At 45.1% G+C, this 23,661-nt stretch overlaps 1 protein-coding gene across 1 annotated transcript in view; it reads right to left on the reverse strand.

The window, feature by feature from the left end:
* The window catches only part of Wdfy2 (WD repeat and FYVE domain containing 2), a 143,472-nt gene extending 134,310 nt beyond the window's left edge, over positions 1 to 9,162 (reverse strand). The window contains exon 1 of the mRNA XM_059273504.1: positions 8,797 to 9,162. Coding sequence (XP_059129487.1) covers positions 8,797 to 8,933 — 137 coding nt within the window. The 5' untranslated portion in view covers positions 8,934 to 9,162. The remainder of the gene's footprint in view (positions 1 to 8,796) is intronic.
* Between the last annotated feature and the right edge of the window lie 14,499 nt (positions 9,163 to 23,661).

Consider the following 23,661-nt stretch of genomic DNA (forward strand, 5'->3'; position numbering starts at 1 on the left):
ACCTCAGGAAGCCAAAAGGCCACTCAAGCAACTACCCAGCTTTTTGTGAATTCTACTTCCATTCAAACTGGATTGATTCCAGAACTATAGTGCTCATTTCAAAAAAAGGGGAAGACCAGGCATAGGGTAGCCTAATAGGGTTTTGGTCCCTGAGGAAGACCAGAGATAGGGGCCGCTCATAGGGACAGGCCTCCAAGTTGAACTGCATATTTTGTTTTGTTTTGTGACAGGGTCTCTCTACATAGCCCTGGCTGTCCTGGAACTCCCTATGTAGACCAGGCTGGCCTCAAATTCACAGAGATCCACCTGCCTCTGCCTCCAGGGCACACACCACCACACCCAGTTGTGTTTCATACTCTGAAAAAACACAAAACTAAAACTATAAAGGCAAAGAAAAGACCTGAGCAGCCCCTCTAGAGAGCTGCCTGAATTCTGAACTCTGGTTCCCAGCCCATTAGTGGGTCAGGACATCAATCAGAAGGGAGATGATCAGGACTTAAGAAAAAACAAAACAGCAAAAAGTCAGTGTGCTTGTCACATGAGAAGGCTACCATCTCATGGCACAGAAAACCCAGGAAATGCCAAGGTCAGAGCAGAGCTGGCTGGGATCTCATTCCCTGCCCCAGTTCATTTGGAGGAGGTGAGATGGGGGAGGCAGGTGCTAAATACTATGATTTGTGGTCAAAAAGCTTCCAAAACATTACTCTGCACACCCAGGCCCTGACTGGGTGCTAGCAAGCTACCCAGAGCTAAATGTTCACTACTTGAAACTTAAGGATTCATCTAGAAGCAGAAATGTAGTGAATCTTGTTCAACTGGATATTAGGCACCAAAACAAAACAAATACATCTGGAAGAGTTCTGCCAGGAATAAATAGCCACTGCTCTCTAAAAGCTCCAAAAAGCATTGCTTCCCAGTTGCTCCATGAAATAGGGACAACTTCACACAAGCACGCTGCTTTCTCCCCACTGTATTCTTTTTCACTTGTGATTTCGGGGTGAGGCGGTTGCTTGGACTTTCTGTTCATCCAGTCACCCCAAGGGCACAAAGGAGTTCTGAGACACAAACTCCCTCCTTTTCCAGATGAAAAGACTCAGGCTGAGCAGGAGGGAAACTAGATTTGGCTGGGGTCTCAGCTTCTGCCCCAGGTCTCTTCCAAGAATTTAAAATTAAAAACAGAAGAGCACAGAGCAGCACCCCTGGCGAGGACAAGTAGGCCACTTCCTTTGCTCTTTCAGCCTTATTGGCTATTTCTTAGAACCCTGGATTAATTTTTACTAATGGTTAACCGGAGGCCTCCTGCTTGGGAGAAGGGGGGTGGTCCCCTCCTTCAGCATCCTGATACTCTGTTCTAACCGTGTAATTGAGCAGAACAGCCGGCTTCGTGGCCTTTATGTCTCAGGTAAATAAGTATATACTATATACCATTCAGTTTAATGCTACAGCTATCAGCAGATTAATACTCCTGTATTAAATCACAATTTACTAACTTCTAAATGCCATAAAGTGGCTTCATTTCCTCCAAACTCCAAACTAATTTTTTTCCAGTGTATCCCACGCTGACCTCAAACTCCATATTTAGAAAGCCAAGGCTGACCTTGAGCTTCCGCTCCTCTGGCCTCATCTCCCAAGTGCACAGACTATAGGTCCCTGCATGTTCGATCTAAGGACTATAAGGACTATAGGTGCCCCACCATGTTCTCTTTATTTGGTCCTGGAGTGGATCCAGGGTTTCCTCCATGCTCAGCAAGCTCTCCACCAACTGAACTACATTCCCACTCTTCCAAACTTTTTTAATGACATCAAGATGATTCTCAGTAACAAACAACAACAACAAAAAAAGTCCCTCTCTCTTTGCCAAAAGGCAAAGCAAAAACAGCAATGAAAAGACACCGTGTAAGTAAAAAGTAGGATTGCTTTTCAAAGTTTTGATCTCCTTTGCTTGGACAGGATTATCGCTCTCAAGTGTCTTCTGGATTTTTCCTTCTCTTCTGTACTAGGGGTATGTATCATAGGCTCAAAATCATTCATGTCAAGAGTGTCAGAACTGCCAGCCTGGCACTTTCCAATGTTGCAATCCAAGTGATTAAGATCTGTACAGTCCCGCAGAAAATCCGGTTCCACAATATAAAAGAAATTCAGAGCTGCCAGCAGCCTTGAGGCCTCCTTAGTAAGCTGATACACGCTTTCCCACGAAGATCTTAGAGTCAGCCTGCTCCTGACCTCAGGGCCACACAGGCAGGCCCCTGAAGATTCCTGGGCACCCACGAAGCTTGAATGCAGAGTAAAGCCCTCATTTTCAACAATCCCATGGAGTAAACTCCTTCTTTGGGACTTGAAAAAGGGAGGACTGGTGCCAAGTGCTGGCTCTCTAGTGCACAGATGAAAGTTGACGAATTTTATGCCATTAAATAAAGTTCACATAGTCAAAAATTAGTTTGGGCTTCAATCCATCACTCTCAGAAGTTCTCAACTTTCATAACTAGGCTTCAATTGTAGGAAAAACCTTGATTTGCCCTTCTTTCAAAAAGTATATGCAAATGTTATAAAATCCATGGTACAAAAACTCCATCACGAGCCTAGCTGTATGGTGATATTTTATTTGTGCTGAGATGTGATTTTATTTGTATGTTAATAAATAAAGTTGCCTGGGAGTCAGAGCTAAGAGCAAGCCATTTAGCAGAAGTCTGGCAGTGGTAGCACACGCCCTTAATCCGATCACATGGCAGGCAGAGTCTGTGTGTTCAAGGACACAGCCAGCTTGGAGACACATGCCTTTAATCTCAATACCAACCATAGAGACCTGGAGGTCTGTATAGACAGGCAGTGATGAGGATGTCATGTGGTTGGGTTTAGAGCCAATGAGAAGGCAGAAGAGAAAGTCAATAAAAATACAGACACGGGCTGGAGAGATGGCTCAGAGGTTAAGAGCACCGACTGTTCTTCCAGAGGTCCTGAGTTCAATTCCCAGCAACCACATGGTGGCTCACAACCATCTGTAATGAGATCTGGTGCCCTCTTCTGGCCTGCAAGCATGTATGTAGGCAGAACACTGTATACATAATAAATAAATAAATCTTTAAAAAAAAATACAGACACACAGGAAGTAGGTCTCTTTCTGAGGGGAAGGACGACAGTGACAGCAAGGGGTAAGAGGGTGGTCTTAGCTCTTGGCTGCTGCTCAATCTCTGGGCTTTTAACTCTGCATTTGGCTCTGTTTCTTATTTAATAAGACCGTTCAGAATTACATCTACATAGCTGAGCTGGACTGTGGCCAAAGTATTAGTGCAATTTCACTTCACAACGAAAGAATTAGTAGCAAATTAACCAACACTATGATGATTTGTAAGAAATAAAAGTCTAGCCGGGCGGTGGTGGCGCACACCTTTAATCCCAGCACTCGGGAGGCAGAGCCAGGCGGATCTCTGTGAGTTCGAGGCCAGCCTGGGCTACCAAGTGAGTTCCAGGAAAGGCGCAAAGCTACACAGAGAAACCCTGTCTCGAAAAACCAAAACAAAAAAACAAAAACAAAAACAAAAACAAAAAAAAAAGTCTAACATATTTTTTCAAAATAAAATTAAGTAATGAAGGCCATTTGGAAACACTGCAGTTGAGAGACTTAGGGGTGTAAAGCTTTAAAGATAGAAATCCAAGCCCTCTCTAGTCCAGCTCATTGCCATCTCCACCCCAGGGAGAATAGTTCTCTCTGCCTAAAGCAAGCTGCTTCCCTGAGTTTCCCTGAGGCTCGGCTTTAAGCATCTGCCAAGGGAAACAGCCCATTACAAATCAAAATCAGGTTCACTTAAGGAGTTGACAGTCTCCCTTGTGCTAGCCATTGGGCACCAGATTTCCTTTTTCTGAGATGTAAGTATGTCCCATTATTCATGAGTTCTACCCTAAAGGAAGCTGCTGAAAGGGCTGATTGTGAATAGTCAAAGTATATGGGAGGAGGAAACCTCAGCTGAGGAACTGCTTCCATCACATTGGCCTATAGGCATGTCTATGTGGCATCTTCCGAATTAATGATTGATGGGGGAGGGCCCAGCCACTAGGCAGATGGTCCTGGGTTGTATAAGAAAAGCTGAGCAAGCCATGGAGAGCAAGCCAGTAGCAAGCAGCTCTCCTCCTAGTCTCTGCTTCAGCTCCGACCTGGAGCTCCTGCCCTGACTTCCCAAATGATGGTCTGCGATTGGACCAGTAAGCCAAATAACACCTTTCCTCTCCAAGATACTCTCGACATAGTGCTTTATCACAGCAACAGAAATCAAACCAGGCCGCCCTCCTTCAGGTTCCCTCTCATCCTACCATCCCCATCCCCAGCCTCCACAAGTCATTTTATCCAAAAAAGAATCCCAAATGCTTGCACCCAGGTGTTTCAGTAATTTTTTCTTCTTTTTGGATTTACTTATTCCTCTGGAGACACTCATTTTCTAGACTCCTTGAGGTACAGCAACTCTCGGAACTGCTTGTGACTAGTATAGGCTGGCTCCACAGTCTTACCTAGATCCTTAGGGCTTGTCCACAGGTGCTGGTTTCTCTTACCCCACTCTCTAGAATGCCCTTTCCTCTACCAAAGCTCTTGTTCTTACTTCTGGTAGTACTAGGGATTGAACCCAGGGCTTTGTGCATACTAGACAAGGGCTGTCTACCACTGACATACCCTTACCCATTTTTCACTACTTTATTTTGAGGCTGGGTCTCCCTAAATTGCTGCAGTGGTTTTGAACATGTAATCCTACTAACTCAACCCCTGAGTAGCCTCTGGATAGCTGCACCATCAGGCTTGGCTTACCCCACTTTCTCCCTCCTAACACCACCCATCTGAGGGAGAGACTGCTGTACTTCTCTGCCCACCCAGCAGAGGAGAATGTCAGCTTTCAATAACTACCAGAAACTACTAACTACAGAGACTCTGTATGGTAAGAGAGCTGCCCTGAGTTAAAGTATGTATAGAACGAACTTAGGAAGCTGGGCTGGTTAGTTTGTCAACTTGACACACGCTAGAATCACCTGGGAAGAGGGAACCTCAACTGAGAAAACACCTCCACCAGACTGGCAAGTCTGGGAAAGCATTTTCCTAAATAATGGTTGATGTGGGAGGGCCCAGCCCACTGTAGGTGTGGTACCCCGGGCAGGTCCTGGCCTGTATAAGAAAGCAGGATGAGCAAGCTTTGCAGAGAGCAAGCCAGTAAGCAGCACTCCTCCATGGCCTCTGCTTCAAATGCTGCCTCCACATTCCTGCCCTGACTTCCCTTCATGCTTGAAATAGACCCTCTCCTTCTCAAGTTGCTTGAGACCTTGGGTTAAGGTCTTTAATACAGCAATAAAAACCTAACTAAGACCAAGATAAGGATCCTAACAGGGCTAGGTCACACCTGGACAGAGGTCCCGCCTGCTTTCTTCACCTTAGGCTCTACTAAAACAGAGCACAGAGGCTCTTCAAACGGCCTTCCTTCTTTCTTAATTTTTATTTTGTATGTATGTATTAGTGTTTTGTCTGCATGTATGCATGTGCACCACATGAATGCTGGAGCCCTAGGAAACCAGAAAAGGGCATCACATCCAGTTCTCCACTGGAACAGGAATTATAGGAAGTAATGAGCCACCACTTGGGTGCTGAGAACCGAAGTAGGGTCTTCTGCAAGAGCAGCAAGGGCCCTTAACCCCTGAGCCACCTCTCCAGCCCCTGAATGGAGAAGCTCTTACACAAGGACCACTGAAACACCATTAGCCCAGAAAGGGCAGCCTGAAAAGAAGTAGGACAATGAGGGACCCTGGATCCTGGAGTTTGGTGTAGCCTTTGTGAACAGAACCTAGCTACCACCAAGGCATCTGCAAGGCCAGTGAGTCTGGGAGCAGGTCCTGCCTTAGTGCAGGGAGCTTGACTGGTGACTCAGTTGTTCCTCTATTTCTTATTTTCCCGACATTTCCTCCTTTGATATCATGTAAAGTTCCAAGCTGTCCCAGCTGTGCCACAGTGAACTTGAAAGGGAAGATTTCTTTGACCTACTCTTCAGTATGAGAATTTGAGAACCATCAGCTTCCTAAGAAGAGAAGACTGAGAACGAAAATGTACTTCAAGTGTGACAACCTTGGGAAGGGAGAGAGATTGAGAGGGCAAGATGGGCTGTGGAGCCCAGCCATTCTTCCCCGTCTGAAAGTTCTCTTTTCAATACTGTATCTTAAATGTAGTGGTTTTGTTTTATTACATAATATTCTTGGCTTGGGAGTGTGACTCAGTGGCAGATGCTTGCCTAGAACACACAAGGTTTAGATAAGTTCCATATCCAGCACCACACATATACACAAAACAAAAACCTATACTCTAAAGTTTCTGCTCCTCAACTGTGAGCATCACTGCCATGCACACACACACACACACACACACACAATGAGAACACATCAGTAACTCAACTGTCTAACAGGATGAATGAAGCAATGCTTGGACTTCCCAGTTTTAAAGTGTCTAAGGCCACCTAGTCCAATACTTCCCCCACAAATGTGTATTTGTCTACATAAGGTTCTCGTGGGTCATCGAAATATTCACTCAACAAATATCAACTAAATCCAGTAGTTAAGATCCTGTGCTTCCAGAAACAGGGTGGAGGGAGGGCCTATAACAGTCACTGATACAACAAATATTGAGGGACTCCAGCGGGCCAGGCACTACATAGATCACTACAATCCATGAGACACACAAAGCTCCCTAGCTAGTTCAAAGAACACAAAACAGACACGAAGTATATATATATTACTGTTTCAAACAAAGACTGTTAAGCGTTCCCGAAGGCACACATACAGGCTATAATGAGTCAGACTGGAAAAAGGAAAATGAGGATCTCCTAAGAACAATGCTATGTGACATTATTTGCAGCTGACCCTCGTGGTTCAATAATGAATTGGCAAAGCAGCTAATGGTAATGTCTTTATAAGTGCTGGTGAAAAATCGATATTCTGTCTTCCTATCTTTAGCATTATATCAAGAGGCACTAACATTGATTCTGAAAAGCAAGAAAACAACAGATCAATTCTCTTTTAGTGAAAACCATAACTAAAAATGCTCCCTAAAACAGTTACGTCCATGGTTGAGTGGCCCAAAGAAGCATAGACTTGCCAACTTGAATGATAAATTGTACGGCGCCAAGGACCCCGGATTTCTGTAAGGGTCTATTTAACAGTAACTCCACAATTAGATAAACTCTGTTATATACTCTGCAAACTAGGAAAGTGAAAGATAACTAAACACTGCACTTCTTTCGTCCTGTGATGAAATGAAACTTACTCTTCTCTTTCTTCCACATATACCGTTAGCTTCTCTGGACACTGAACTATTACCTCCACTAACATTGTTTCCTTTGAGGAAAAGCCATTAGAATGGGAACCAGATGCTTCCAAACTAACCTACAGGAGCGCAGGTCTGACGAGCTTTCTCCTCGTCTAACTTGATTCAATGAACTTATGAATTGCTTACAAATTGGGAATCAATTTCATATCTAGTAATGGAAAAGGACATTTATCAATATAGTTCTTCAATATATTTTATGGAAAATATTCCAAGAAGATAATTCTTTGACAAAAAAAAAAAAAAAATGTATGCCCAGAAAGTCTGATGCAGTCTAGGCATGTGACACCAAAGGAAAAACTTAAACACTGTCATAAGATTTCTTTATGAATTTCAAAAGGCTCCCACATCCACTTCACTCAATTCCTTCTGTTCTTCCCGGACTGACTGACATTTAACATACATTGGCAATGTTTCCCCATGGATCTACATAGGAAAGGAAGCAGACGCCATTTATGTCAAGCACGATGCAGATGTAAATGTGTAATATACACATGTAATACACTCTCCCTAGCTATATTCAAGGACCTAAGAAGCAAATCAAGTAAAAATGTTTGAGTTTACATCATAGAAAGTGCTGAAACATTATTTTAAAAAAAAGTGAACACTTTTGCTCTACCTTTGCAATTTTAAGAGTCATTATGGAAGAAAACTACCTCAGCATGGTACCAACTTCTATTAAGAAAACCTAACTACTTGGTTGAAGCTAAAAACCCAGATAGTCGCATGCCTCTACCGTGTTACAATTGTTTGTAGATATTACAATGCTTGTAGATATTACCCAAGTAGTAATGTCATATCTATTACCCCAGTTCCTACATTCAAGCGGCATTCCTCTGGAAATCAAGCACGCAGTGCATGGGAGAATACTGAAGGCAGAACGACTAGGGGTACTTCTGCTAACTAAGCAAACGGAAAGGAAGCAGGGAATGGGAAGGAACTCAAGTAGTTCTCTGCAAAAGTGATGGCTTGCAAGTTCCAGACACTTCCCCTTGAACTCCAAGACATAAGGTTTTAGGAAAGGAAGGCACCACAGGGCAGAAGCCCAAAGTTACTCTCTTCACAATGTAATAGTCCTTGAGTTCGGTGAAAGATGTCCTGGAGATACACAGATCGTTGGACTGTATAGAAGAAAGCAGTGATGTTCCCTTTCTCGTTTGGGGAGCTAAGAACTGGACGAACTAGCGTCCCCAAATCATGCCGGTGCAGAGGGCTTCTTCCAAGCTAACACACCTGCAAGGCCGGGCGGCTCCTCCCTCTGCCCCTCCCATCTCCAAAGCGAGACCCCGGTCTGGTGTCCCGTGCACCGTTAGCTCAAGGGCCACTTGACTATGCCAGGGGCCAGTCCCCGCAGCCGAGGCCGACGCGATCAGAACCGAACCAGTAGGCGCGGTCTCCACTCCCACCAAACCCCGACCAGACCTCTGCGTGGCGGAGGGGCAAGCAGTCCATACCTGTCTTCCGAGACGCTGATGACACCCTCCTCCTTAGGCACGATCACCGCCATGTTCACCACCTCCTGCGACCCCTCGACCCGTTGCAGAAGGATCGGCTTGCGGGTCAGGGGCTGGGGCTGAATCTCCGCCGCCATCGGAGGGGGCGCGCCCGGGGAGCAGCCGACCGCGCCGGGGGGCTGGGCTGAGGAGACAGTTCAGGCTCGCGCTCAGGATCGGACTGAGATGCGAAGCGGGCCGTCGGGAGCTGGCGACCATAGCCCTGCCGCCTGTCCAGGGAACGTGCCCGCTCCGGCTTCTGGAAGCAACACCACCGCCACACCGGCCGCAAGCCGGCGCCACCTAAGAGAGCAGGGGGCGGGGAGCGGGGGCGGGGCCGGGGCGGGGCCTGCCGTAGGGCGGCCGCTCCACTTCCGGAGGATGGGCCCTGGCGGCCAATGCGCGTGCGTCAATCCAGCAGCCACTTCCGCCCCGTGTCCCGTCCCCCCTCCCCCTCCCGTAAACTCTCGGAGCCTTGCAGCTCCGCTGGGACGCATGCGCTCTGTTCCCGAGGTCCCCTAGCCTACCTCCCCCGCACCCCCCCATAAAATCTGTGAACGCGCTTGCCCAATGCCCCATCCTCTCCAGACTCCAGAGAATGGGGCGGGGAAAAGCCTGCGTCATCCCGGCCGGAAAGGAACCTGTAAGAAGGATAGAAGCTAAACTAATTGAGGAGAGACTGTGCATGCGCGCAGATGACTCGCTTCTAGGTTTTAACAATAATGCACCGGGGAGGGCGCTGTGCTATCGGCCAGAATTAAGCACCAGCTCCTGCCGGCACCGCGTGGACTCCTGGGTGTTGTAGTTTTCTCCATCCTCCCCGTCCTTTTTCCAGAAGGCCGTAACTCCCACTTCTCAGGTCTAGGTAAAGGAAGCCCAGCGGCTTCTGTAGGTTATTGCCCAAGTCATTGTCAGAACTACTATCTAAGGGGGAGAACTAAAGAGCAGGCCCTGCTGAGCAAGACTTCCCCGTGTCACACTGCCAGCCCTATGTAGTGGGGTATGGGGGTAAGGAAAGAAGAGACTCATACAGGCTTTTTTGAGGGGTTTTGGTATCACGATGTCAATCTTCTCTTTGTGTTGTATGACTAAAGGACCCACACTTGAACCTAGGCCTTTTTGTCCGATCTTGTTTCCAATCCCCAGCAAATAAATATTTTCGCTATCTCCGGTGACAGTGGACAGTTAATATAATAACAATAAAATATAGAGTGACTATAATAAAGAGGGTAAATGCTGACTGGGCTGTGGAAAAATTGAAACTCCTTCATACACTGCAGGTGGGAATGTAAAATGGCTCAGTCTCTTTGAAAAAAAAAAAAAAGTAGCGTTGCTTCAAGGGATAAACACTGTGCTACTGTCAGATCCGAAAGAAACTCCTGACAACTAGGTATCTGTGGTGCTTATTAGCATACCGAAGTGCGTGCTAGCCTCCAGGCTCACTCAGTACCTATGGCTCTTCTCATCTCTTATCACCATGCTGCCCCTACCTGAAACCTCTCAAGCTCACTGGCCCCAGCTTCTCAGTCCTATATAACCCTGACATTTATGCCTTTCCCTCCCTTCCTCTCTCCCTCCCTTTTCTCTCCCTCCCTCCCCCTTTCTCTTCCTCCCTCTCTCTTTCTCTCTCTCTCTTCCTCTCTCCCTCTCTCTCTACCCTTCCTCTCTTAGTCCTCGTCTATCGCTCTTCCCCTCTCCCTCCTCTCATGGCCTGGTTCAGTCTACTGGCCATGTTGAGTCTACTACTTTCTCTTCCTGCTCTAGGCTCTTCCAGATGCCTCTGGCTGTAACTCTCCTTCATATCTACAATGAAAACCTCCTCAGCTATACTTTGGAGTGGTTATGTCATTACTTGAGACAACCACCATGTGACCTGGCAATCCCACTTCTGCATGTAGACCAAAGAACAATGAAAATGGTCTCACACAAAACTGAGTATGCTACTTGTGCCGGATAGTTTCTGTCAACTTGACACAAGCTAGCATCACCTGGGAGAGAACCTTCAATTGATGATTTTCTTGATAAATAACTGGTATGTGAGGGCCAACCCTCTGCAGGCAGTGCCACCCTTTGCATACAAGGGGAACCCTCTTACAAGCAGTGTTCCTCTGTGGTTTCTGCTCTGGTTCCTGCCTCAAGGTTCCTGCCTCAAAATCCTGCTTTGGTTTTCCAAGGTGAAGGATGGTAAGTTGTAAGATGAAACAAGCCCTTTCCTCCCCCAAGTTGTTTTTGATCAGCACTATGTCTTGGACAGGTCTGCGGGAGAAAGGTAGAGAATTGAAGATCATTCACCTAGAAAAGTCATTGAGTGTCCAAGAGATAATGTGTGAACTGGGAAGGTAAGCCTAGAGAATAATGTAATCACCAAGAAGTGCATATAACCTCAACATCTGCTAATGGATAAAATGCTACAAACAGTGAGACATTATTTAGCAATAAGAAATGAAATACAGATACATGTTACACATAGGATAGCCTTGAAGGCAAAAATGCTAAATAAAAGGAACCAGTCATAAAGGACCACTTGTTTTATTTATTTATTTATATTTTATCCATCTATTTATTTATTTATTTTTGGTTTTTCGAGACAGGGTTTCTCTGTGTAGCTTTGTGCCTGTCCTGGATCTCGCTCTGTAGACCAGGCTGGCCTCGAACTCACAGAGATCTGCCTGCCTCTGCCTCCCAAGGGCTGGGATTAAAGACGTGCGCCACCACCGCCCGGCCCACGTGTTTTATTTTAAGATTTCACTTCCATAAAATGTCCAGAGGAGGCAAATCTAAAGGACAAAAATCAGATTAGTGGCTGCACAGAATTGGGAAAGGGAGGGTTAAAGCAGTCTGAGGGCTGTTTTGTGTGTGTGTGTGTGTGTGTGTGTGTGTGTGTGTGTGTGTGTGTGTCCATGTGTGCCTGATGCCCAGGGAGGCCGGAAGCGGGCTTTGGATCGCCTAGAACTGGAGTTACAGACAGTTGTGAGTTCCTAGTGGGTGTTCTGAATCAAATATGGTTCCTCTGGAAGAGTAGCCAATGCTCCGAACTGCTGAGCCATCTCTCCAGGACTATTTTTTTTTTTTTTACTTATTTTATATTACGTGTGTGTGCATGTGCATGAGTGAGCATATGTGTACCACGTGTATGCAGGAGCCCACCAAAGTCAGAGGAGGTGGACCCCTTGGAACTGGATTTGCAAATTATTGTAAGCCACAGTATGGATGCTTGGATTTAAATCCAGGTCCTCTAACAAGTGCTCTTAATCGCTGAGCTATCTCCCTAACCCACTACCAAGGCTATTTTTGATAATTAGATTAAAATGACTTCTATGAGATTAACTTCTCACTCTTGGATGGCCAGTTATGGAAGACTGTCAGACAAAGAAAGGAAGGGCCACAGCAGACTCCACAGCCCATTTTAGTAACAAACAACATGTATTTTTTCTGGCACATTCAGCAACCAAAACTGGTGATAGAAGGGTGGGTGGGGCCCTGGGACCCTGGAGTCATCTGATGAGATAAATACACAGGAATCTAGGTGCATACAGCAGTCTGAGACCCATGGAGGTCGTGGGTCAGTCATAAATGGACATTAACTAATAGGTAGCCATCCAACCTACAGGTAGGAATTCAAGAGCAAGAGTCAAATCCATGGCAACAGAGGAAAGACACAAAGGACTGTGAAGGTGGAGGAACTGTGTTCCAAACCAAAGGGATGAGGTAAGAGAGGAGTGCTTCACAGGGTGTCCTGAAGCAAATGGCTTAAACCTTTTGAGCCCTGTCTTCCCCATCTGTAAGTTACGGGTGGTTATTCCTAATGCCAACTTTACACCATGGTTATACAAGAAGAGGAGGAGGAAGAGGAGATGGAGAGCCTTCATTTGGAGGAATAATCCCTGTATCTTGCAAGGAACTGCTATAAAGGACAAGGGCAAGACGTAAGGACTTGGAAGAAGTTCAAGAGAAGAAAGGGGGTAGAGGTGACACTTTTGTCTCAAGACAAAGGAATGTAATGGTGAGGAATGGATTACTAGTAAGGGGCAAAGGTCACCAATCAGAGTCAGACTGTCTCGAAGGAGTAAAAGTCTCTGCTTTTCAAATGTCAAAAATCTGAGGATAAGAAGTCACAGGGAACTTCACTCTCGTTGTGTAAGTCAGTTTAGAATTCAGTGTGGGACTTGAGTGAGTTTTCTTACTGAGTCAGTTTTACATTGGTGACTGGAAGACTCTACGGGGTACAGGCACTGTGACAAATCATGCTTCCCCAGAGGAATAGCTTGTATCCCAATCAGGAGCACTAGAAAACATGCCTTCTGCGGCCTTCTTTGCCCTTCCTCTCAGCAGCCACGCGAGCTCTTCCTTTCGTCAGGAAGGTTTGGTGGAGACTGGGCATGTAGGTCAGTGGTAGAGCACTAGCCTAGCATCCTGGAAGCACAGAAATAAATAAATGAATGAATAAACAAACAAATGAACGAACAAACAAAATAATAAATAAATAAATGAATACCCTAAAGTCTGATGGTTCTGAAGTCTGACTCCACTAGAATGCCTGGGAATTTTTTAAAATGTAAATCCCTAGACCTTCTCCCTTAACTACTGAATCAGCTTCTTTTTTTGAAGCGTGGCTTGAATACTGTAGAAAATATTTCCAAGTACTTTTAATGTAGGGAGCACTCCACGTCTAGTTTAAAACACCCAATAAAGAGCTCATGGGAAGATTGAAGGCAGTGTGGAAGTGGGGCCTGCAGTGGGAGGAATATCTCTGATCTTTTTTTCTTCCTCAAGGAAAGACCATGTAGGCTGCTGGATTTTCCACTGTTGTTAGTGCATACTTATGTTTAGGTAGGTGTCTTTGCTATTGCCCAGTGAGTAAGAGAACAGCTGATCTTCCCGTACTCAGTTGTTCTGGGAAGTGTGTTTGTGTGTGTGTGTGTGTGTGTGTGTGTGTGTGTGTGTGTGTGTGTGAAATATGTGTGTGGGTGCCATTGGAAGCCAGAAGAGGGTGTCAGATCCTGTGGAGCTGGAGTTAAAGGAGGTTGTGAGCCATATGGGTCCTCTGCCAGAGCAGCCCACAGTCTTAACTGAGGAGTCATCTCTCCAGCTCCCACTTGTTTGATTTTGAGACCATGTCTCGTTGTGGAGCCCGAGCTGGCAGCCATCCTCCTGTGCTTTATGCCGCAGTGCCTGGCTGAACACAATACATACAAGTTTTTTTTATTTTTAATTTTTTTTTTGCCATGTTTTGTCTTAATCTTCTTCTCCATTCCCCTGCTCTAACCCAGACAATATATGCCAAGGGTAAGGCTCTACACACACAGAGGAATGAAGCTAAATCTACCTGCCTATCATCTACCTATTATCTACCTATCTTCTGTCTGTCTATCTATCTACCTACCTACTATCTTTTTTTTTCTCTAGTTACTCACCTTAAAACTTTTTTTTGAATTTATATTAGAGGGGGAAATGCATGCAACAGCGGAAATGTGTAAGTTAAAGGACAATTTGCAGAAGTTGGTACTTACCCTCCACTCTGTGGGTGTCAGAGGTCAAGCTCAGGTCACCAGGCTTGGTAGCTGGTGTCTTTCCTAGCTCAGTCATCTTGGCAGCCCAGCTCTTATCTTTTTAAAACAGACTTTATTTTGTACCAACATAGTCACAGTAAAATTGAGCCAAAGGTGCAGTAAATTCTCATGTACTCCCTGCCCTAAGAGTCATAGTGTTTCAATTACCCCACATCTCCCACCATTGTGGAATACTTGTTATAATTAGAGAGCTTACAGTGGCTGTCACCGTCACCCAGAATCCAGAGTTTCCACTAGGATTCATTCTTGAAATTGTGCATTCTACAGTTCTGGACAAACACAGACGTATGTCAACCACTGTACAATCACACAACACAGTTTTATTTCTCCCCAAATCCTCGGTGTGCCAACTGTTCATCCCTCTTTCTCCTCATCCTCTATCAACCATTGGTCTTTTTACTATCTCCACAACATTGTTTTGTTTTTGCAGGTCTGGATTGAACACAGGGCCTTGTAGAATATTTGTGCACTGTGTGAAGATGTATTGCTGTGATTGGTGTGATAAGAAGCTGAACAGCAAATAGCTAGGTAGGAAGATGTTAGGCGGGACTTCTGAGCTGAGAGAGAGAGAGAGAGAGAGAGAGAGAGAGAGAGAGAGAGAGAGAGAGAGAGAGAGAGAAACTGGGAGGAGGAATCTAGGCACACAGATTTCACCAGCAGACTCGGAGTAAGTCAGATGTGCCGTACTAAGAAGAGGCAAACTGAGCCATGTGACAGAATATAGATTTTAAAATATGGGTTAATTAAGTTATAAGAGCTAGTTGGGGGAAAGCCTAAGCTAAGGCTAAGCTTTCATAATTAATAAGAAGTCTCTGTGTCATTAGCTGGCAGGACAGAGAAAGACTTGCCACAGGGCCTGGAGTGTGCAGGGAAAGGACTTTACCACTCCACGTCCCCAGGCCAGCTATACATTTTTTCCTGAATGTTTCATAGTTGTAATCTTACAATATGTAATCTTTTCAGGCATTCTTTCACTTGCTAACCTGGGTTTAAGGTTCCTCTATGTTGTTTCATGTCCTTATGACTCATTTCTTGTTAACGTTGAGGAATATTCCATTTCTTAGATGTACCACCCTTTACTTCTCTATTTACTGACTGAAGGCATCTTCTTTGTTACCAGGGTTCAGCAACTGTGATCAAAGTAACTGCAAATATCAGTGTGTCCGCTTTAGTGTACACATAATTCAGCTAACTTGAGTAAGTGTGAAGAAGCAGGATTTCTGGATCTTATGGTAAAACTGTTTAAATTTGTAAGAAACTGGCAGGCTATCTTCCAAAGTAGTGGTACTGTTCTGCGTTCTCACCAGCAATGCATGTCAGTTAGATTACCTAAACTTCCGAGGAAAATCAACTTTTGGAATTCTCTACGGAGGAGCTGGAAGAACAGAGGAAAACAAAATGATAATAGAATCCAGTCTTAGGGAAATGATGATGGAGAAAGTGAATGGGAAGGTAAGGAAAGGCGTTTTGCATAATGTCCCTGACACTACAAACACACACACACCAGCCCACTGGCTCTGGACTGGCTGAAGAGTCAGAGACCACAGCTGAGGAGGTATGCTTCTTAGAAGACCCAGAGCTTGGAAACCCCAAGGGCACTTGGTCAGGAAAAGCAAGGACAGGGCAGCTCTCCAAAACTGTTGGTTAACCAAAGCAAGAACAGAAACCTCAGGGGCCCGATAACCACAAAAACCCTTGGTTTAGCTCCAGAATCTCAGCCTAACTCAGCATTCACTAGACATTATCTCCATTCATTCTTTTTTTTTCCAGAAAATATTGATTCAGTGGCCGCTGGCTGTGTGCCAGGTACTGAGCTGGATCCTGGACGTGATCAACTGTCTTATGAAATCCAGGGCAGAGCTCAAAGCTGCGCTTACCTTGAGTTTATCATCAGAAGGCCTCTGGCTGTGGGACACAGGAACAAGTAAACAAGAGGAATCAATGTGACAAGAATTTAGTAAGTACAAGTCGGGCTTCAGCTGAAGGTAAGTGTTGGGGAGCGCTACTGTAAATGTTCTGCACCAAAGAGTATTTAGTGGAACGTACCAACAGAGCGCAGAGACAGTCCCTCTGGGTGGCCAAAACGGGGAGCGATGTAGGTGTGACATTTATTGTGATAGGCAAAATGCTTTAGTAACTTGAAAGCACAAATATAATCATAGTTCCTTGGGTAAGGAACGAACAATTTATATCTCGTGACCAAGCTGGCAATAACATATCTTTCAAGAGGTGACTGCTTTGTGTTCAGTTTTCCACTGCAAAGTGTACAAATGAGAAAGATAAATGGTTCTGTTAACAAAGAATGAGCTTGTCTTTCTCCTCTAGGACATTTGTTAAATGACAACAAATGTGTATGCTGTCCCTAGAATCTGTGGTGATATATTGTGTACCCTAATAAACTTGGCCTGAAGATCAGAGAACAGAGCCAGCCACTAGATTAAACATAGAGACCAGGCACTGGTGGCACACACCTTTAATCCCAATACTTGGGAGTCATACACCTTTAATCCCAGCACTAGGAAAGGTGAGACAGGAAATGATATGGGTGGATGGAGAAAGGTATATAAGGCGTGAGGAGACAGGAACTAAAGTCTTTCGGCTGAGGAAAGCCTTTTCAGGCTGAGGAGCCCTAGAGGTAAGAGGTGGCTTGTTCCTTTGTCTCTCTGGTCTTTCAGCTTTCACCCTAATATCAGGCTCCAGGTTTTTATTAAAAGACCATTTTGAATTCGTGTTACAAGAATCCTGGCAGAAGTGGCATCTGACAGTCTTTGGATATATCTGATAAGACTTTTAAATACTTTCCATACGCTTCAAGGGCCAGCAAAACATGCATAGCTCACTTTAGATGAAGCAGCTGCTGTCATATATGCCTCTATCTCATCAACATGGTCTCTGCAAATCACTCCCCACCCTTGACTCCACATTGTAAACTCCCTTTAAGCAGACACTCCCCTGACCTCCCTCCCCGGGCATGGCGTGCAAGGCCTCACAAGGGAAACCAATAATGACAATCTAGGTAGAAAGGCCGACCCTTTGGATCTTTTCACAATAGTTTTCCAGTGAAGTGGCAAGGAGATGTCACCGTGCCTATGCTTCTCATATCAACAGAGTTGACTTGGTATTTTATCCTAGAGCTCAAAGAGATCAGGACAAATGTGGGTTACCCAAGACCCTTCCGAAGACATCGGTTAGGATCAGGTGGACGTCCCCGAAGAGCAGCAAGTGTCCAGGGAAAGGGGCTCTTGTACTGAAGGATTCAACGTTATTCTTCTACTGACCCTGCTATTATGTCTCTAGTAGAAAACAAACAAAAGCAAAACCAAACACAATCTTTAAAATGAAGAAAGCACTGTATTGATAGGTAAAATAGTTCACAAAAGAACAGGAAGTCCTTAAGCAAAACAGAGACCAAGATGTTACTGATCCCCAAATAGTATTTCCCTACATTGAGCTCCTCTCACAGAAAGTTCTGTGGCTTTCTGTGAACATATACTATACACTCACAAATGAAGTATTTTTGAATTTGTAAGGATTAATTTTATGCATACGAGTGTTTTTCCTGAAGGTATGTGTGTACACAACATATATGTCTGGTGCCTTTGGAGATCAGAAAATAACAGAGATCACTGGATCTGGAGTCATGAACCACCATGTGCTTGCTGGGAACCAAACCTAGGTCCTCTGCAAGTACTCTTAACCTCTGAGCCATCTCTCCAGCCCTGAGTTAGGTTTTGTTGTTATTTCTGAGAAAGGGTCTCACTATGTAGCTCTGGCTGGCTTAGAACTCAGATTTTCTCCTGCCTCTGCCTCCTGAGTGCTGGGATTAAGGTGTGTGCCACCACACCTGGCTGAATTTAAAATCCCGGTTTTCAAGACAGGGTTTCTCTGTGTAGCCCTGCCTGTCCTGGAACTAGCTCTGTAGACCAGGCTGGCCTCAAACTCATAGAGATTCATCTGCCTCTGCCTCCCAAATGTTAGGATTAAAACCATGCACCACCACCAGGCTGAATTAATTTTTGTTTTTTGTTTTGTTTTGTTTGTTTGTTTTTCGAGACAGGGTTTCTCTGTGTAGCTTTGGAACCTGTCCTGGAACTTGCTCTGTACACCAGGCTGGCCTCGAACTCACAGAGATCCCCCTGCCTCTGCCTCCCGAGTGCTGGGATTAAAGGCATGTGCCGCCGCCGCCACTACCATCACCACCACCCAGCAAATTAAATATTTTTTAAAGATAATTCCTTTTTAAGATTGGTGGGGAAAGGATCTAAAAGTGATACTTTGGATGGAATAGTAAAAGAAGAGGAAACATGACTTGGATTCCTCACCGGTCTAGCTCTGTTCTCTCCAAGCCATCTACACTGAAGCTACAGTAGTCTTTTAAAAGTCGTATTAGGGGCTGGAGAGATGGCTCAGCCCTTAAAGGCTAAGCTCGCAACCAAAAAGTGACATCAGATACTGTCACTCCGTAGTGTGACCAAATGCCTTAAGAGCTCTCTGTGTCCCTAGAGCAGACCCTGTTCTCCTCCCAGAGCTCATTCTCCAACCCCTGTCACTCCAATCCAGCAATACCTCAGAGTCAAATGGTTCCAGTGAACCACTCTGTTTAAACAGTGCAAACAAGACCTGCAGCCGCTTCATCAAAGAATGGTCAAGTCGCAGGCTCCATTTCTTTGCTTTTTCCTCTTGTTGACTTTTCTCATCTTAATAAAATAAGAAACAGCAATCTTAGGTTTGCATGCTTCTTCCATGTCCAATAGCAATGAGTGTGTCTCTGTCCCCTGAGAAAGCCATGGCTAATTTGCTTAGGCCTGGAGGACATGCTTTTTGAGCAGCAGCTGTGGCAAGAGGATGGATTGTGGTGACTGGGGCCCACCCAGGAGCTAGGAATGAGGTCAGTTTTCTTAACTCTGTGACTAAGACATCTGAATGGGAAGAGAACAGATGCTGAATACGGAGCTCCAGAGTCTGAACTGCCTTCCATTCCTAAGGCTCTGGTACATCTCCCCACCTGGCCCCTCGGATGCTGAGCTCCACTTCAGCTATCTGGTAAACTCTTACTCTCTCAACCTCTGATCCACTTTCTCATCTTTCATAAAGCAACCCTACTACTCCCTTCTCTGCGTGATTCTGCACACCTCATCAAACCCAGGGCCTCTCACATCTAAGCAAATACTCCAGCACCGCCTAAGCCTCAGCCCCTCCACATTCTCACTGTGTGTCACAGCAGACTTGAGATCTTGTCTCTACTGGCACATGGTCTCCCCAGACAGAAGGCTAAGTCCCTGGGGAGAATGTCTGTCTGTCTGTCTTTTCTTTTCTTTTTTTTTTTAAGATTTATTTATTTATTATGTATACAGTGTTCTGCCTGCATGTTTGCCTGCAGGCCAGAAGAGGACACCAGATCTCCTTACGGATGGTTGTGAGCCACCATATGGGTGCTGGGAACTGAACCCAAGTCCTCCGGAAGAGCCGGCAGTACTCTTAACTGCTGAGTCATCTCTCCAGCCCCCATCTCTCTTTCTTTCTTTCTTTCTTTTTTTTTTTTTTTTTTTTTTTTTTTTTGGTGTTTTTTTGGTTTTGGTTTTTTGGTTTTTCAAGACAAAGTTTCTCTGTGTAGTTTTGGTGCCTGTCCTGGATCTCACTCTGTAGACCAGGCTGGCCTGGAACTCACAGAGATCCCCCTGCCTCTGCCTCCTGAGTGCTAGGATTAAAGGCATGCACCACCACCACCCAGAGTCTTTCTTCTATATTCTCCTCCTTTTCCTCCTCCTCCTCCTCCACTTCCTCCTCCTCCTCCTTCTCCTCCTTCTCTTTCTTCTTCTTTTTCTTCTTCAAACTCTTTGGTACTATGAAATGACCAGAATGTACATAAGCATCTCCTTGTATAAATTCTGGGGTTAATTAATTTGCTGAAAGTCCTTTTTACCAAACTGTGCTCTCCCTGGTACAGGTGTGGCCTGCTCTGGTGTCATGAACTGAAGAGAAAGCCCTCAAAGCTTTCACTGGAGCCTGTGACACCCGCACGTGGGAGAAGTGGCAGTCACCGATCTACACCCGTGTTTCCTTTATTGTCCCAGTCAAAAGCGGGGAGCACGCCCCAGCACCACTTTCTCCACTTTTATCTCTGCTTTCCCTCAGTTAACAGGATCTGAAGCCAAGACTCAGTGGTAGGTGCTCAGCAGCTAACTTGTACAGGGCCCTGGGTTCCAGGCCCAGAACTTCAAATAAATAAATAAGCTCAGTAGTAGTAGTAGAGGTAAGGAATCACATATTTCAAAAATAAAATAATTATTACTGTTAGTAGTCTTTTAGTACATCTACTTCTGGTTAGGTATGGGATCTGCAGCCAAGAAATGTAGGAAGCAATTGGGGATTTCAGACAAACCAATAGTGAGGTATTTTGTCTCAAAAAACAAAGCGAATGAGTTTCACTTTGAAAATACTAATGTTGATGATGATAATTCACGTATTCTAAAGCAGTGGTTCTCAACTTTCCTGATGCTGTGACCCTTTAATAAACTTCTTCATGTTTCGGTGATCCTCAACCATAAAATTATTTTCGTTGCTACTTCATAACTGTAATTTTGCTACTGTTATATTATAAATTATAATGTAAATAGCTGTATTTTCTGATGGTTTTGGGGGTCACGACCCACAGGTTGAGAATAGCTGTTCTAAAGGGTCCTGGGACTTGGCGATGAAACATGCCTCCTTATAGATGCTTCCATCTCATTCAAATTATAAAGTCGGCAGAAGACAGCTCTGTGACTACGGTAAGTCACTTACAAATGTATCTGCTAGGTACCATTAATAAGTATCAGATGGTACACTGTAAATAATGTGTCTTCGAGGCCAGCCACAGCACCATTTGACTGATTATGAAGGGAGTGATCAGTATGAGACGGTGTTAGTCAGGGAAGGCTCTTCTTGGTGGGGCCAAGTCACTGATTTTTGAACAAGAGACTGACATGAAATAGATCATACTTTAAAAAATGTTATCTTAGCAACAGGCTAGAAAATGGAGTGACGTGAGGGAGCACAGGGCGAGAGGGTCAGGCAGGAGACAGTACTATACACAGGATGATGGGAGCCATCCTACTGTGAGCCCTACCACTCTCTATTCAAGTTACCTGGGTAACCCATCAGCTACTCCAAGTCTATTGTCTCATCCACACACACAATCAAGAGATGCCAGCATACTGTGAGTGCTCACCGAGTCACTGTGCGAATATCCTTCCCGAGTGGAATGACGCAAGCTATTCTTTGTGCTCCTGGCAATCAGTCCACTGGCACATGCTTGTGCGGGAGGCAGGAGGATGGAGAGCTCAAGATTAGCCTGGGTCACATCACAAGTTCAAGGCCAGACTGTGCTATATTGGTAAACTGTCTCAAAAAACAAAGCCACTGAAATAAAAATAATAAATTGTCACTGATATAGGGTCAGGGCTTCATGCTCTGCCTCTTATTTTGTCCTCTACCTGTTTCTAGCCATCTACTTTCCCATGGATGCTCTGAGTTGCCTAAGCACTTTTTACAAAGTCCAGTTCCAAGTAAGTTACTGTTAGGTCCCAAGAAATTCCTTTCCCTGAAGTCTGGTATTTAGACGAAAGCCAACATTCCCTCAGGAACTTAAGAAGATAGTTCATTCTCTTATCTCTAGCAAAAGGGACATATGGCTCTTCAATTAGCCTATGCCTGTGGTACCTATTAGCACATCAAGGTCTATGCTAGCCTCTAGGCTCTCTCAGTCCCTACTTAACACCTGTGCCTGTTACAGAGTCCTCCTAGAAAGCATACCCTGCCCCCTACCTCTCCAGCCCTGAGCTTCACTTCCCTTCCCCCAGCTTCTCTTTTCTCCTATATTACCTAGCCATTTTGCCTACATACTTTCGTGGCTCCTTGTTCCTCTTTTGGCCTCTTGGTCTGTGGCTCCTCTCCTTTAGCCCACCCTTTTCCTCTCTCCCCTCTTCCCCTCTCCCTCCACATTCCTCTTGGCCCACGTTCAGTATAGACCCTTCCAGATGCCTCTGGCTGTTCTCTCCCTCATATCTACAATAAACCTTCTCAATCATACCTTGGAGCAATCATGTACTGTTTTTTTTCATTCAGTTACCTACTGTTAACAAGAATCTGGAATAGAACATAATCTCCAGGGGTAGGGGGTTGGGGAGAGGTTGAGGATAGAATAAGACAAGTATATGAAGTTCTGGCTTCAGTTCTTGCCACAGGGAAATGCTGCTAAATGGTTTGTCTAAGGAAAAATAGTATGTGACAGAATGTCAGCTTTTGATGACTAGATTCAGGAAAGAATAAAAGAGGAAGTAGGGCAGGAGGCCAGGCATACCACATACAGTGTGAATGGAGCATGGTGGTGCTCACTTACAATCTTTGCACTCGGGTGGAAGCAGGAAGATCAGAAATTCAAGGCCATCCTTAGCTGCACAGTTAGTTCGAGACCATCATGGGATGCATGAGACCCTCAAAACAAACCAACCAACCAGAGGAAGAATGGGGATAACAGCAAGTTTGCATCTAACTTACATAACAAGGCCAGGGGAGCCGGCAGAAGGACAGACTGCTTGGAAAGTGTTTGGGAATAGCAAAGGTAGAGCTCTCCATGTATCCGCTGAGAAGACAGTCTTGCAGACAAGGCAAAGTCCAAACTTGTTAGGTAGACGCATAGATACTTCATAATCTGTCCCAACCTGCTTTCCGGACTGAATCTTGTCAATTCGTGAGAGAACTCCTGCCGAAGGTGTCAGCCCAGCCTGTCTAATATGTCATTCTGTGCTTCACTGCCTTTGGACACAGAGTCCTCTTTGTCTTTTGTTCTTTCATTCTTTTTGTGCTGAAGGTCAAACCCAGGGCTTCATGCATGCAAGGCAAGCTTTCTACCACAAAGCTACACCTCTGGGTGGAATGTCTTACTTACCCACTCGCAACTTAAGCTCCTCGTTTAAGATATGGTTTACACTGGTTTACATACTTTCTTTTCCATGAAGCATTCTAATATGAGAGCTACTCCCTGCCTTCTCTGGATTATCACAAAATTCCATTGATGTCTCTATAATGAATCACATCCTATTTCTCTCTCTCTCTCTCTCTCTCTCTCTCTCTCTCTCTCTCTCTCTCTCTCTCTCTCTCTCTGTGAGTGTGTGTGTGTGTGTGTGTGTGTGTGTGTGTGTGTACAGGTGTGAGCATCTAGAGGCCAGAGGCTGACTTCAGGTGTTGTTTCTCAAGTACTGGCTCCTTTCTTCTC

Source organism: Peromyscus eremicus, chromosome 9 (genome assembly GCF_949786415.1).
Source record: "Peromyscus eremicus chromosome 9, PerEre_H2_v1, whole genome shotgun sequence".
In the NCBI taxonomy this organism is placed as follows: Eukaryota; Metazoa; Chordata; class Mammalia; order Rodentia; family Cricetidae; genus Peromyscus; species Peromyscus eremicus.